At 39.2% G+C, this 17,568-nt stretch overlaps 1 protein-coding gene across 1 annotated transcript in view; it reads left to right on the forward strand.

Moving 5' to 3' along the window:
• LOC122802910 (nectin-1-like) overlaps positions 1-17,568 on the forward strand; it is a 2,017,182-nt gene that overhangs the window by 1,626,722 nt on the left and 372,892 nt on the right. Inside the window, exon 9 of the mRNA XM_044072733.1 lies at positions 2,179-2,246. Within this exon, the coding sequence (XP_043928668.1) occupies positions 2,179-2,238 (60 nt within the window). The 3' untranslated portion in view covers positions 2,239-2,246. The remainder of the gene's footprint in view (positions 1-2,178; positions 2,247-17,568) is intronic.

Genomic DNA, 17,568 nt, shown 5'->3' on the forward strand with positions numbered 1-17,568 from the left:
TCACCTGTGTGCCCTGTTCAATTACAGCCTCACCTCAGGCTTTGTCCCTACTGAATGGTGCACTGCTACAGTCATCCCTCTCCACAAAGAAGTAGTGACTACAGACCCTAGGAATGATCACCCATTAGCCTGACGAGTCTGATATGCAAAGCTATGGAATGCATTATCATGGACCTAATAAACAAGTATATAGGGAATCTCCAAACCCTGGATCCCACACAGTTTGGTTTTGTGAAGGGTTGATCATGCCTGCTCAACCTGGTCGACTTCTTTCAGTCAGTCACCACAGCCATGGATGAAGGCTACCTTGATCTGGCCAAGGCCTTTGATACTATTCCCCACTCAGGAATCAGAAAAATTCACTAAGCTAGGCATCAACCCCTATATCATTAGGTGGGTTGCAAACTGGCTCACAGATAGAACCCACAGTGTACCTACTTCTCTGAAGTCCAGGCCAACACAAAGGGATGCTGGCTGATAAAGTTCTCAGATGATTGCAAGTTTGGAGTTATTATTAACTTCCCCAAGTAATGCTGAAATAGTACAGAAAGGCCTCACTGAGACCAACGACTGGTGTCAGAACCATGGCCTTAATCTCAATGCCACAAAATGTGTCGTCATCCCCTTTGGGAAAAACCCGATTCTCATGAATTACCACATCGATGGTAGTCCACTGAACACAGAAGGCATTATAAGGGATCTGGGAACACAGGTTGACAGCAACCTCTCTTTTGACCACCACATTGCCACTATGGTCAGAAAGTCCTTCTATGTGGCACATCTCATTACTAAGGGTTTTGCATCCAGGAATAAAGAGGTCATTGTCTCCGTCTACACTTCCCTCATTAGGCCAATCATTGAGTACAATGCCCCATTTGGCATGTACCTCACTAGACACCTGCAACAACTGGAGAGGCTGCAAAAGTACCTCGCAAAGAGTATCCTAGGCCTTAAACACTTGTCCTATATGGACATACTCAGAAAACACCAACTATTCTCTGTCTCATATCGCCTACTTAGAGGCGATCTCTGCTTGACTTACAAAGCCATGTCTGACCCAGCTCTCTTAGAAAAACTACATTTGAAGAAATCCCAATCCCTCCGCACCACACGCTCCAGAGACCTCAACCTCATTACCACAATCAACAGAACAAGCTGGAGGGACAGGTTCATAACCCAGAGACTGCCCATGCTATGGAATAGACATGTCAAACAGAGCACCTCACTGGCCCTCTTCAAGAGAAATCTTGATGAGTGGATGGGAAATAGAAAATTCACCACAGGGATCACTCCAGTGGCTCTACTCGACAGAGGCACTGGGAACTAAGGTTGGGTGGCACGATGCCAGGTTAATCCTATGGGCTAGGCTTGTAAAGGTTCCAGGGCCATTAGCCTAGTACACACCTATGAACCTATGAACCTATATGCATGAGTAAAATAATAATCTGCATACATGTGTCTGTAAATCACAGATATACAGCTGCATAAGCATACTTACAAGTATTTGTTCATGTATTTATACAGAAGGCAAATAAAAAGTATTTGCATGTCTACATAATTTCATTTAGTATTGCGTTACCTTAGGTAGTACTTAAACTGCATGCAGACAGTTTTTGCAAAGAAAGGATGTTGTTTGTGTAGGACAAAAAATATTTATTAGTATAATAATTGTATAAGATAGTGACTCATTTCACAATATTAACTACACATACAAGAGAGCTGAACTCTTAATTAGGCACCACACCCTACTTCAGTATTATTTCTGTATAGATTTTTAAGCCATCTCCTTATATGCTTAGAATTCTTAGAAAACTGTCAAAGCACACATTTTTGTACAGCTAAGAAACTGAAAACTTCAACTTCCTTGAATTGCTACAATTTTCTGTGTGCGGATATCTTCTGCCTGAACACAACTCACAGACTGTAACATGCAAAGCATAATATTTTAAAACACCAGTCCACCAAAAGTGTAAATATTTGTTTATAACTTGTAGTAAAGGGACAATTGGCACAATATGAAATTCAGATATTGGTAAATATTTAAGCAAATGCATAGTAAGCAAGAACAGCAGTTAATACGATTCTTTGTATATTACTACTAGTGATATCAGTAACACTGAGGAAAGAGAGAAGTGAAATGCAGGTGAACAGCAATTGTCTTATGTCTTCTCTTTCTAGCCAAGGAGGAAATTCAATGTAATAAGCATCAGCAGGAAAGGAGAACGCAAGGCTGGTTGAAGAAGCTGGTAAGCACGACTAATAACTGATTGCATTAATATATATATATATATATATATATATATATATATATATATATATATATATATATACGTATACGGAAATAATTTATAAAGGATGGTAACTGAAACACTACAGTGCCTTCATTAAATGAATGCAAACAAGTTTAAGAGATATGCCAGTGTATTAGTGCACTATTCTGGCTTTAACTGATTAAATTATATAAAGAAGTAATTTATAAAGCATGGCAATTGAAGTGCCACAGTGCACTCAGTACATTACTGCAACCAAGTATAAAAGATATGTCAATATGCAACTGCAATATTCTGTCTTTAACTGATGTTATAACATGTAAATATTCATAAAGCGTGTTTTCAGTACAATACTGTAAACAATTGTATACCAAGCACAGATATGGATCAAGTATGTTTGTGTAGTAGACTTCAAAAATGCAAACTCCACCAAATCATGATAGCAATATACTCTCTTCCCAAGTATGTATAAGCAGTTCCCATATAATGTCATCCAAGGTATGCATAAGCACTTCTGATATCACTCTTCCCCCGAACACATAAGCACTTCCTTAATTAGTAGTTCCATGTCTGCATAAGCACTGCCCACACATTCTGTTTTACTTCAACGAATATTTATAACAATAAAAAGGTTTTAAAGTAAGAAAGACTGTGTAACATAATGTTTGAATTTATTGTGCATATCTTCTGTTTTGTTCCCCCCTTTTTTTCTATTTTTCTTATTTTTCTTATGAATTTATTTCTCATTTATTTATTCTCTTTCTCTTCTATTTCTATTCTTTTTGTATAGATCAAACTCATCAGGAGCCACCCAGGCATGTGTCTCCCAGTTTAGGGAGCGTTCATCCTCTGCCCATCCAGGGACATCCTGACAGGGTAGGGGCAGTTGCCCCAGTCCTGCAGGCACTCCATGTGGCAGCGGGGCAAGCCTCAATGAATGAGGGCTTTGGGACTTGGTAGAGGATTTGCTGGAGCAGGTCGTGGACAGACAGACTATGCCAGTTGAAGCATCTCTTCAGTGTGTTCAAGGCACACTATCCCAGTTGATGCTGACCACCACACTGCCACAGGCTCCTACTCTGTCAATATTGGGGTCCTGTACTATGTCACCTTCTGGCAGTGAAAAGTTTGGGAGGGTCTCTGAACTGGTGATTCCTGCTGGTACCACTCCTCCTTCTCCTCGTCACTCCTTCCGACCTTATCCCCTCCTCTCCCACCTCCCCCAGCACAACCCTCTTGATGTGTTTCTGCTGGTTCTCCCCCTTTTCAGTCTTTCCTGTCTCCCCCTTTCTACTCTTTAAAGTAACCAACAGTGTGTAAGGAAACCCCTATATAAAACATTTTAAACCCCTTTATTTTTTTTAAATATTAATAATAAAAGCTGCACAATCCATCACTTGCCTTAGGTCTTTCATTGTCCATCCACAATATCCAAATACATATGAAGTAATTCAAAGCCTATGGCTTCACATAGTGCTTCATATGTACTTAATGCTTAATTTTAGGTACTTTACTCTTTTGTTGTATCTAGGCATATTTTTCAAAAGTTTTCTTATTCAGTGCGGATAACCTGCATTTAGTTTATCAGCATATATGCGAAGCAGCATTCTTCATGGATAACCACTATGAAGCTGCAGTCTCAAACTAAGAATATCACACAACATTTTTAATTCATTATTTTTTTGTCTTAGTTTTGTTAACCTGGTAGGTGGACTGGTCCTAGGAAAGTTTTCTTCTGTGACTTGGGCCATAGCATAGGGAAGTGTTACAAACATGTTAACAAATGCTGAGCACTACATAGTAGTTTTCATGACACATACTGAAGTGTTAACTTGTTACATAGATTGTTAGTTGCATACACAGGTCAAATAAAATTTGCTAAACCCTAGAAGTTTCATGCAGGGAAATAGCAAAATAACAATTATTTGCAGTTTTGAAAAGTTTTGTATCATATGGACTTTGATACTTGACAAAAGAGTTCATAAATTATTACACTATTCTACAGGTTTGAGATGGTAATATATAAATGTTCATATTTACAAGTAGACAACCCATATCCATTTACAAATAGTCTGTACATATACAGTACAGAAGGCAAATGGGGGGGGGGGTTATAGCTGGTTAAAGATAGCATTTGCCATATATAGTATTATGTGTAATATATTGCACTGTGTCTGCTATACATTGCCTCTGTAACACTTTTTTCTTGATTTAATTTAAGTGATTTCTAAGTTTCTTCTGAAGTTGGTGTAACTGGTTTTGGTTATGAGCATAATAAGAAGGTTTTATTTGGACAGCATTACTTTGTAAAACACTTTTCCTCAATTTTTTTTAACTGTGGCCTAATAAGGGTAGCTGAGCTGGCAGTGCTGTCCCTTGGGTAATGTGTGTTTTGTAGCTAAAGGTTATTACTCATGGAGGGACAGTAGATGCATTGTATAAGGATGACATTGTGGGGGGTGAGTAGCAGGGTAGCTCTAGTGGTGAAAGGGAGCTATTTTGCTTTCCAGAGCATATCACAACTGTGTTCTGATTTTGGAGAGAAATGAATCAGCATTTTTTGTAAGAGGTGGTTTGAAGGAATGAGGTATTATTGGTGGAATTAAATAATTTAAGGGTAACCAGTATTTAATTCTGGGTAGTAATGCCCTTAGCAAGAGATGCTGTGACTTCAGGAGAAATGCTGTTAGGCACATAAAAGAAAGCTTTCAATTGATTCAGGACATTGTCAGTAACCTAGTCCTTGTTGTAGGTGAAGGTAAATGTAGGCAGGGTAACAGTACTTTTGGGCCTACGTTATTTTGCTATTTGCTAGATATGGGATTGTAAGTAAGCCATTGCGTTTGAGCTTTTGTGGGGTACAGAAAAAGCATGACTGCTGATTATTTAGTGTTAAGGTGAAGCTTCTTTTCAATGAAGTGTGTACAGATGCATATCTTTTTCGAATTGAACTTTGTTAAATAAAGTGTCCTTTGTCTCGTTGTTATCAAGGACATATTACTTTACAGAAGCTGCCACTGATTATTAATATCACTCAGTTCACATTCTTGATACAGTTGCAAAATACATCCATTGCAGAAAACTATAACTGTATAGATGATGTTCCTGCTGCAAACATGTACATGTCTCATTGATTTTAATTATTTGGTTATCATAAGGATAAGACTTTATTACATGTTGACATTTAATCTAAAAGATGAATTTTTTGGCCTTTATTCTTTCTTACCTCTTTTAGCTGGAAGCTCCTGGCAAAAGACTGCTGGAAAGAATCATTAAATATGTTTATGGTCCAGAATTGTTTTCTTCTGTCAAAGCAAAAGTCTGCAACAATACAACCCAGAGAGTTCTTATAAGAATGTACACTTACCATTCTTACTAATTTCTGTCTAAGAATTATTTTTCCACCTACTTTAATTAGCTTTTCTAATTAGATGCTTTAGCTTTAGCACTATTTTACATGGGTTACTAATATTGCCCTGCTCTACTAAACAGTTTAATATGTAGAAGCATCCCTTACCTCCTTAGATATTAAGATGAAAACTTACTCTGATAACCAACCCATTCCTTCGCAAAAAAAAAAAAAACATGCCTTTTATAAAATTGTGCCCAACATTTGGAATAAACTTCCTCAAAGAATATAGAATACCAAAAATATTACTGACTTCAGTAACATCCTCAACAAGAAAGCAATTGCATTTGCTTTGATATCCATGGTAGACATGATAAAAATATCTCTCACTCTTGCAATATTCTTTATTCACGATAACGCATAGCTTACAACTAAGATCTACCTTCTAAAGTTTAACTAGCCAAAAGCTTTTCAAAACAACAGCCCAACATTTCAGACACTGCCTATCTAATCTTCTCATCCTGTAAAGTTAAATGTAACATTCTTTTGCCACGACCTGACATTCTCCACTCATCTTTTAATCACTCATCAAACAGTAGGCTTTAAATTTTTGTCTTAATCTTCACCTACAAATTTTATTACTTACCAAACACTGGACTTTAATTATTTGTCTTAATTTTCTCTAGTGATTAACCTATCACCCTCTCAGACCTTTTACCACTTACTAAATAGATAAGTTTAACTGTTTTATTTATTTCCCTTACAAAAGCCATACATTTTTTTACCTTTCTAGTCTTTCTATGCATTTCTATTTACTCTCTCTTTCTATACTGTCTCACAATGCATCATATTCTTTAATTCTTAAATTTGTTCTCCTGTTCTGACCTAAAAAGTCTTTCCATCACTAGCCTGTCTCCACACTCACTTGTGGACAGCTGTATCACCATTTTCGCAGGTAGACAAATGCTTCTCCAAACTAACCATTCACGCAGCTCCTCTGAATTTCCATTTTAATTGGATCATTATTGATCTCAGAGGTTTCACAAAACCTACAACCTAGCTCATTGCTGTATAACTGTAGTCTTCTAAACATATACATGGGAATTAATATAGTTCAACATAATGGCTTCATATTAGCAAAGAAGTTTGACTTCATTAGGTTTTTGCTCAGTAACCTGCTTACTTTTAGCAGATGAGACTTAATCAATGTCAGTCCTGTATGTTACAGACACAGTTATTGTTAAATATGTTTCTGTTTCAGTATGTAAAATTTCATAAATATCACTGCCCGCCTAGTACTAGATAGTCAACATAGAATACTAAAAAATTAATTATTTATTTTATTTACACGCTTTAAAAAATCACTACTGTGTTTTTTTACATTTAAAATAATGTTTTCTTTAGGACAGTTTCTTGCATACTTGAGTAATATGTATATGTATGAGTGTAAGGCACTTGATCAAACAGGCCATTCCCCAACACCCAGGAGATCAACGTCATAACGTTGAAGTAAGCAATATTTGTACATTCTGAGTATGTTCTGTGGATTACGCCAGAGTGGACTAAACCATTGGCAAGTGTCTCGTGAAAAAAATTTCACATATTTTCAACAACACCCATTTTAAGCCTAGCCAGTTTCCCTTTTTGTGTTTGAATTAACCTATCCTGTTTGGTTAGAGACTGGCCTTACTTATCCCCTGATCAATAATTATACAATAACTCTAATGAGAATAGTTGAGATCATACTATAGATAATTTGAGGGACCCATGATGGGATAAATCTTTTAGGAGGTGCCTCTGTCCATTAGTAATGCTGGGCAGTCCTTGGATAAAGTTTCTGTTTCCCATCCATAGATCCAAGATGCATTTGAATATGGACAGGGATGACTTTGTTTTACGTGGATAGGGACTCTGTTCCAGTGCAGCAGTATTCTCTATGATATATACCTGTCCCTCCAAACCGTTCTTTTGATGTTGCAGAAAAGTTTTAGATCCCAAGACCAAGTATTTCTGATGGCCAATTGACTTGATAATGTGCAGTAAATCCATCAGCATTGGGTCGGAGGATGCCTTGTATGCCAGATACAGGTTACATCTTAGCATTTTGTAAGCTACCATGTATAGTGACAGGTCTTTTAGTTGGTTGATGTAGGGCATATTGTTTAGGCCTTGTATCCTTAAAGTAAGGTATTCTGTGGGTGTTCCAGTTGCTGCATGTGTATGGACAGCTACATGCCAAATGGGGAATTGTACACAATGATTGGCCTAATGAGGGCTGAGTAAAGTATGACAATAATGTTCTTAGATCCAGACACAATCCTTTTGATTGTAAACTGTACAATATAGAAAGACTTTCTTAGGACAATGGACACATGCTGGTCGAAAGTTAGGTCGCTGTCCACATAAATTCCCAAACTCAAACAACTGGGTCAACTCTTTGTTGGATTTTGTCAATGTAGTAGTTCTGTGGGGGTAGATGACTTATCAAAGGATACAATAATGCATTTTTTTGGCATTTAATTTCAGTCCATGATATTGGCATGATTTGTAGTTGCACTAATTTTATTCATTTTTAGTGTTGTCAGCATGCAAACACTGTACATGTTTATAAACCATGTTTTATTAAACAGTATAGTATTTTCAATAAATAAATAATAAAACATAAAAATACATACATACGTGTATAAATGCATTTATATAAATAAATATTCCCTGCTTCCCGACATCATCATACAGTATCTCCTCTAACCCCCCATTGTGCATATGCAAAGCTCCTATAGTGTTTCCTAGTAGATCAGGCATTTCACCTCTCTTACCATAGTATTGTAGTTCTAGTTGCCATCTTCAAAAGCCTTGTCTTTTTTCTTTATATAGTGTCCAGAATCAGATACAGCATTCTGTGTGAGGACCTGACAGTGCCCTGTTCCAAGGGAAGATGTGTTCTATAATGTTAAGTCTGTTTTCCTTGGCTATACACCTCAGCACTTTACTTATGTACTGTATAGTAATCCTCAATATGTTTATCACTTTCAGATCATTTTCCAACTCTGTTCTTTCCAGTATCTCATTATGCAGCTATATATCATGTCCCAAGATTTTCACAAAATTGTATTAGCTTACACTTGCCACGTATGTGTGTATGTGTGTATGTGTGTATATATATATATATATATATATATATATATACATACACACACACACACACACACACACACACACACACACACACACACACACACACACACACACACACTGAATAAAATGTTTAACATCACTGAACCTTGAGGTATTAGTCATTGTTCCTTCCTTATTAGCCAGCCAATAGCTAACATCTTCTACTTCTTGTCAGTACGTTATAGAACTTAATTGAGTTAGACTGTTAATACCTCTGCTCTGCTGTAAGTTCATGCTGATGCTTATCTAGTTAAAGTTCAAACTCAGGTTTATTTTGGGGTAATTAATAACAGAAACTAAAACTTAACAGATTAATCATTATAGTCATCCCACCGTATGGATTTACGTTAAAAAAACTAAGTCTCAAATCCCAGTTTGAAGTTGGCTAGTGATGGGTCATTACAATTTATAGAGCCCTACATCCTCTTAATTAGAAGATTTTTCAATGGCCTTCCTTGAAACACATCTTAGGCTAATGAGTCTGTACTTACCATGCTCCTTTTTATAGCAAGGTGACCAACTGTCTCAGTTTTTCCAGGACAGTCCAGTTTTGGAAGTCTCTGTCCTGGAATCCCAAACATTGTCTTTGGGACACAGAAATGTCCCAGTTTAGACTGCTCAGTTTGAATGGTGACCTGGCTTCCTGGGGCGGCCAATCCCCCTGATTTCCCATCCTGAGCAGCTCTGGGGACTTTGCGATTTTTAGGGATGCCATTGGGTATGGGTAAGGTTGGATGCCTTCACACTGGCAGGAGCCTTCCAGGTCCTGCCACCATCCATCAGTTTTCCCCTCAAGGGCTACCATCATGGGGGCTCTGCCTGAACCCACTCACCCAGGCAGAAGCTCTCCAGGCCCTGCACCCATCTGTCCGGTGCTTCCTTAATGACTTCTTTCAGGGCCGACCCCTACAGGCATCCCCTTCAACCTGGCCAAAAGACCTTCCCCAGCCACGGGCCCCATGTTGGGGGACTTCTCCATGTCTCCTGCAGACTGCTAAATCATGCCAGATCCCTCATGCCCTTGGAACCTTTCAGGGGATCTTCCCTCCGATCCCATCCACCACTCTGGAACTCCCCTCGGCCGCTGAGGGGCATATCCGCTTTCATGAAGGCTTCAATGTCCCCCTGCTTTCCATCCAGATCAACTCTGGGGACTCTGAGATTTTTCAAAGATGCTGTCGGTTATGGGGTAAAGTTGGATGCCTTTGCCCTGGCAGGAGCTCTCCAGGCCCCTCCGCCCTGGTGTTTCCTCAAGGATGTCCATCATGAGGAGCTCTGCCTGACCCTGCTCATGCATGCAGAAGCTCTCCAGGCCCCACTACTGTCTGCCAGTTGCTCCCTCAAGGACTTGTGCCATGGGGGGGGCTGTGCCTGACCCCACTCACCCAGGCAGGATCTCTCCAGGCCCTGCTGCTGTCTGCCGCAGTGCTCCCTTAAGGACTTCCATTGTGGGGAGTTGGACCTGACCCCCCTCACCTAGGCAGGAGCTCGCCCAGCCCTGCCACTGTCTGCCTGTCTCCCCTTTCCAGACTTCTGTCCCACAGGGGGCATGGTTTGTATCCCCTCACCCAGACAGGAGCTGTCCTGTCCCAGTCACTTTACACCTCCCTCTCCCTTCCAGAATTCCATCAGGATGGACTGGCTCAGGGCTTTCACTTCTACACAGGAGAGAGAGCTCATTTCCAGGGTTACATATCTCCTGACTGCTTCCAAATCATGCAGTGTCATGCATGCTGTTGGAGCCTCTCAGGGGATCTTCACAGCCTCATGGAACTCTGCTGGGCTGCGAAGCCTCAGACAGTCCCTCATCCAGACATCTGTGACACCAGTTCTGCCCTTTGCCTTGCACCTAGGGCTTTCAGTCTCACAGAGAAGATGGCCCTGGGTCCCCCATCTCTGTGCTTTTTGTGGCACACCTCAGTCTTTCTCCCCTACGGTGCCAGGTGCCGACAAATGTGCATCATTTCAAGCCTCATGGCATGTGACCTCTTGCCACCTGGGTGGTGCTGTTCACAGAGTGGCATCCCAACAGTGCCGTGTGAAGGATGGGAGGCCAACCTGCTGGCCCCCAGTGAGAGATGGCATGGTGGCCCTATCTCCACTCCCATGGGGACCGGGAGAATGGGATTGCAGACCTGGCTTCCTGGGGTTTCCCTCAAGTGTACCAGTTTAGGTCCTGTAAAAAACGGTCACCTTGTCTTATAGCCCATCTATATCATTTTCATTGTGAAATGTCTCAGATACACTGCTTATCCTCTCATTCCTTTCATTGTCAAAAAGTACTGTAAATGCTAAAAACACACATGCAAATGACCCCATCAATGGCATTAAGGCAGCACAACTTACAAAACATAACGCAGACATTTTCATAAAACAAAGAGCAGCCTTGGCCTTGTGATGTAGAGGGATAAAACCTTGGCTATGATTTTGATTTTCCAGATTTAACTAGCAGCCTAGGTGGTAGAGATACTGAGGCGAGGGTTGGGGGAGTCAGCAGTTAAAGCTGTCTCACCCCTCATGGGGAATGGAAGGCAGTGTGACTTTCTGCACCATGCACCCCAACAGTAGTCTGGTGGGATAGCTAGTAGCAACTATTGGGTTGGTGTGGCTTGCACCACACATAGAGGAAAAAACATTCCTAGGTGTACTCAGAAGCAAACTTAAGGACCTTCTAGACAGTGGCTTAAATGGACACCTCCAGGCACCTTATGGAGAGTTAGTCATGGAGAGAGGGAACCCTCATGGAAATGATAGACTGCCAGCTCCCAACTCTCACCTCCAAAGGGGAAGGAATGGCTGATGAGCCATTGCCTCAGCCACAGAACAAATGGGCAGGGGGGCTCTCACCTTGGATTGGGAATGGATGACCTGTGTTTCATCTCATAGAACAAATGACAGAGTCATTAGTATGTTGCCTGGGGAAGCCCAAAGGCTAGGGGTGAAGTGCAAAAAATAAAGGGTGAGTTCATTGAAAGAATTTATTGATGGGATACAAAATAGACATAAATAGAACACAAAGAAAAATTGATTAATTTTAATGTTTTATTTTATTTATCTTTTTAAGAAATACAGTGGTTTTGGAGGTCTTGTTGGGTCTGAGTAGTGGATCTGGTGTTTATAATTGAGGTGGGAGGGATGGTTTCCAGTAGGAGGGCCTCCATTCACTTTAGATGCTCCTTCATTGGTCCATTATTGTAGAAATGACATGTGATTCCGGTTATCCAATATATTTTCTATGATGGAATAATAACTATGAGAGAGGGATAAAGAGGCAGAATATGACAGACACCTGTAATTAATCTCATATCATGAAATCATTAAATGGTGCACAAAAAGAAATGAACCACAAAGCTATAATTCTTTTGAGTAAAAAAGCAGTTATGGAGCATCAGTGCTGCTTTAGTGTCAGTGGCTCAACAGGTGGCATAAGCCCCTTTGATGCAGAAAGAACAGAAGGCTGCAGGTTCTGTTCCCATCCCAGGTTAATGAATTATTTTTCTATTACTGACACTAAAGTACAGTATTAGGGAAATGCAGTACTATTGAGTGTGCCATCCTTTGGATGAGATATTAAAACAAGGCCCCATCTTCCTTAGTTGGTGATGAATATAAAATATCCCACTACTGTTATTGAAAATAGCAGGAGAATTTCACTGGTGTCCTGGCCAAACTTTCCCTAGTCAGCATAAATACCACCTCAGGACTCCCCTTAAAAAAAGGCACTAGACTGGCAGGACTGGCCGTGTCAACAGAAGCAAAATAAATAAAATCAGTAGATTAGGTTACTAATGATGCCCAGTGGTATAGATCAGAGGATTATGACCATGAACTGCTGTTGTGCTTCATCCTGTAGTTGTGGGATAGTTGCCTCCCCAAACATTCCATTTCTATACCGTGGGATTCTCGGCAAATAACATAGCCCTACCACTGCTCCAGTGCTAACTGTGAAAAGATATGATTGCGTCTTGTGAAACTGCATAGCATAAAGGTAAACAAAATAAGCAAATATATACTCATAGTAAATGTTTGTTAGGTACTGTGGATGGGGGAGAGGGAGGCATACTAAGAAAATGAAACCTTGTTCTTGACCAGGCAAAAAAAAATGTATATATATATATATATATATATATATATATATATATATATACACACACACACACACACACACACACACACATATGTGTGTGTGTGTGTGTGTGTGTGTGTTACCAGGAAACAGCCTTTACAAGAAGCATCACACTTTACTGGCCTTTTTTTATCACAGGGACTCCAAACTAAATTTTTGAAATTTATGAAAAGTAAGACAGTGTGTAAATCTGAAGAAGCTGGAAAAAATACTGTGCTTAACTGTTTGAGAAAGCTGTATATAGAAGGTAGTGTGTGTGTGCGTGTGTGTGTGCGCACGTGTGTGTGTGTGTGTGTGTGTGTGTGTGTGTGTGTGTGTGTGTGTGTGTGTGTGTGTGTATGTTGCTTTATTGTTTTCCTCAATGGAAGGCAAAAGTGCTGTGGTAATATAAAAACAGGAAGACTTGTTTACTCTTCTTGAGCAACAGCCCACCTCTCATCTATCCAGAAGTTTGCAAAATCCCAGACCTTGCCTCTTATTTTGCCTTGTTGCTTGTAAATTTTTGATTTTCTGGTAAGTCATGGAGTATTACAGTCAATAAATAATTCCAGACATTAGAATTTTATACTTCTTCAGAATATGCATGCTGATGCAGAACCTGCTGTTCTTTTAGTTTTTAAGTAAATTAAAATCACATTTAAAAACTGCCCCTGATTTTGGACCTTTGTCCCCTCATTAAATTTGGTTTTTGCCCAAATTTCTTGAGCAAAGAAGCTAAAATGTATGAGCAAAAGACATACCTCTCAAATGTGAAATATTTTCAAAATGTCAAGATTTTTGTCTAAAATGTTTTGTCTGTTCTTCATCGAATTTGAGATTTTCTGGCAAATTGTTGAGGATTTCAGTCAGTAATTAATGATAGACATTTAAGTTTCAGACTTCATATCAATTAGAACATGCATGGTAATGCAAAACATGTTATTCTATCAACTTTCTAAGTTTACAACAGCAACATTTAAAGTTTGTTTTTGATTCTGGGCCTTTGTTCCCCATAATTTCAGCTTTTTCAGAATTATTGTGCAAAGTGGTTAACAGCTAAGAATGACAGACTGGATATGAACCTCAGTTCGACTGTGGCTAAAAGAAGAAACCTTGAAATGTTACATATTTTTTAACATAGATATTTCTTGTATATAGAAGTTCTATGAACATTGCACAAAATAGTTGTTATATATGCATTATTTATTTCATTTTATTTTTAGTTTGTTTCATGAAGCTATGATGTCACATATTTTTGCTTATTAGATTTCTTTGATTATTTAATAATATATACTACAAATGCAGGATTTTATGAATATAGATACTTTAAGAAGTAATTGATTTTTAATTGGTTGATTGTTTTTAATTGAAATATTTAAGTAGATTTGTTTCCTATGGTTTTTAGAAAGTCTGATGAAACGTTTTACACAAACGTGAAAGCGCTTACTGATTTTGCAAATTAAAGAACTTTGTTTTTGAACTTTTAGTCAGCTTCGATTGTCTTGGTGTACCAAACTTTCGTTTTTTATTAAAAGAAGAAACCGCTGATAAACTGAGGGTCTATATTAGAACATTGTAGTTTCACAACTTTGAATGTTCTAATATCGACCCCTATTCAGCGAACGCTGAAAATAGCGAAGCTACAGAAAACCAAATGTTTTCCTAGGGAAAGAATTCGGTTGTCTGTTTCTGTCACTTCGCTATTTTCAGCACAGTGGTGGAAAGTTACGGGCCGGGTTCAGGTAAGTGTGCGATTGAGCACGGGTTAGGTGAGTTAGGGTTAGGGCACAGGTCAGGTAAGTGTGCGATTGTGTGGACTTGAGGGTTACGGCGAGGTAGGTGAGTTAGGGTTAGGGTGCGGGTGAGGTGAGTGTGCAATAGTGACCGACCTTAGTGTTAGGGTTTGGGTTAAGGTAAGTGGATAGATAGTGGTGTATGTACAGTTTAGTGTAGGGCTAGATGTAAGATTTTAGGTGTATGTGTGTGGATTGCTGTTTGTTTGGTGTGCTTGTGTTGTGTGTATGTGTTTCGGAAAAGTGAATTTTTTCCCTAGGAAAAAATTCGCTGTTCTGCATGTTCGATGTTTTCAGCATTCGCTGAATAGGGGTCGATATTATTACATTCGAAGTTGTGAAACTTCGATGTTCTAATACAGACCCTAAACTGAAACATTTTGCAAGTATCTCTTATGTTTTCATTTTTCCAGTTTTTGAGTGAATGTGTCTTGGATATTTAAATTTTGCTTTATAGACAAAAGCCTGTATTATAATAATAAAGGAATGTGGGTTGCTTGGAAGACTTAGTCTTAGTGAACTGTAGTTGCCAGCCTTGTCAGAATTGTATGTGAGAGTAGGTATTGTCATGAAATCACAGATGCTTTTCTTTAAACTGCATTAATATAAATTAAATTCAGTAGCTGTAGTCAGGTGGTATTCTGATTTTGTGTGTGTTGGGGATGCAGTCATTCTTTATCCTGAAAGAGGGGGACCATACAGAAATCATAAAAATGCTACCATTTTTTTAAAAGTAATCTTATCTTTCTTATCCTTCCTAGAAATACTAAATAGGCATGCCCCTGTAAGAACTACCAGAGTAAAGGCCAAAGCAGTTCCATGGTTAACAAGGGAAGCAAGGCAAAAAATAAAAGAAAGGAATAGGGCCTGGACAGCCTGGAGGTCAAACAAAAACCCAGGAACACAGCAAACATAGCAACAGATAAGAAATCTAACAAAGAAACAAGTCAAGCAGGATAAAAGAAATTTCTTTATTACCCATCAAACTCAACACTCGAACAATCCGAAAAAATTCTGGGCAGGCTTGAACAGGTTACTACACCCTGGAAAAATTACTACCCCCACCCACAACAACAGGTTTAACAAAGGAAAACATAGCAGAATCATTCAACTCATTCTTTACTGAGACTGTACTTGCCCTTGCCCAAAAGCAAACCTATGCAAATACTACCAGTGCCCCCCACGAACCTAACAACAGCCCCACTTTTAAGCTACTACCCACCCCAACCTCCTATATAAGAAAAGTACTATCACAACTAAAACCAACAACACTAGGAGCAGATTCCCTCCCCAATGAATTCTTAAAACTAGCAGCAAATGAAATAGCTAAACCAGTCTCAATCCTTATAAACCAATCCATCTCAGAAGGCTTAGTACCCTTGATCTGGAAAACTGCCTATATCATACCCCTACACAAAGGGGGAAATTCTTACTTCATATCCAATTACAGACCAATAGCAATACTATCCCCACTTGCTAAAATATTAGAAAAATGTGTTCACCATCAATTAATGACCCATCTTATTGATCAAGAGCTCATATCACAAACACAACATGAGTTTCGACTAGGACATAGCACAACCACTGCCCTGCTAGCATTCATAGATACCATTAATCACAACAGGAACAATGGTAAGATTTCTTCAGCCCTCTTCCTAGACCTATCAAAAGCATTTGGTATGGTTAACCATGAAAAACTAATCTCCCACCTTGTAAACCTAGGCTTAGATAACTTAGCAGTCTCCTGGTTTAAAAACTATCTCAACAATAGACAACAGGCAGTACTATGGAACAATAACTTGTCTCCACTCTTGCCTGTGACACTCGGTGTACCTCAGGGATCTATACTAGGCCCCTTACTGTTCTCAATTTTTACAAATAATCTCCACTCAGCTACTAAAACTTCAAGCCTTATACAATATGCTGATGACTCATCTATAATAGGTAGCGCCCCTTCTTTACCGGAACTTCACAAAATAACCCAGGATAACTTTCACTCAGTTGAAAGCTGGCTTACAGAGAATGGCTTAATACTCAACCCCAAAAAAACCAAGCTTCTGCTATTTCATCCCTCAACTATAACTGCCGCCACCTGCACCTTTACTATCCACTCAAACAACAGTACCCCCATATCACCTGGAGCCCAGACAAAACTACTAGGTACTACTATTGACAACAAGCTCAAATCTGATGTAGACATTAATCTGGCCATTAAAGTACTAACAAAAAGCTAGGCAGTCTCTACAAGCATAAACCATACCTGACCCATAATGCTAGAACTACTATTACATGTGCTCACCTTCTCTCAGCTCTACTGTATGCCTCACCCATCTTGATTAACTTATCCAAAACAGAAATCAATAAAATGACCACCTGCTGTAATCAGATAGCCAAATTTGCCAACAACAGCTCCTACAGAACACATCCCTGCCAAAATCTAAAGCAATTGGGTTGGCTTGAACTACCAAACTTACTTATTTATAGTCAGCTGGTTATGACTCACAAGCTACTCTATCAACAAACTATAGCACCTTCACTGGTTAACATTGTAGAACAATATTCCTGTCCCAGGCAACTCCGCTCAACTGACAAGTTACAGTTTGCAGTTATTAGATCTCACAACCATGCTGGTGACTCCCTTTACTCTTCTTATGTGGCCAAAATCTGGAACTCCCTGCCTTCATCCATAACCCTAGTAACCTCCCTACCTACATTTAAGAAAGCTATCAACAATTACCTAACAACAAATGGCTATGTCCCTGTTCTATACCAGACTAATACCAGAACCACTCCGATACTGTTGTAACTCTTGGATTAAACTAGTGACTTATCTGTTACCTACATATAAATATATAGCACAATAGCGGAATGATGGTA

The sequence above is a fragment of the Protopterus annectens genome, chromosome 5.part0 (genome assembly GCF_019279795.1).
Source record: "Protopterus annectens isolate FY-2018-M chromosome 5.part0, PAN1.0, whole genome shotgun sequence".
NCBI classification, from domain to species: Eukaryota; Metazoa; Chordata; order Ceratodontiformes; family Protopteridae; genus Protopterus; species Protopterus annectens.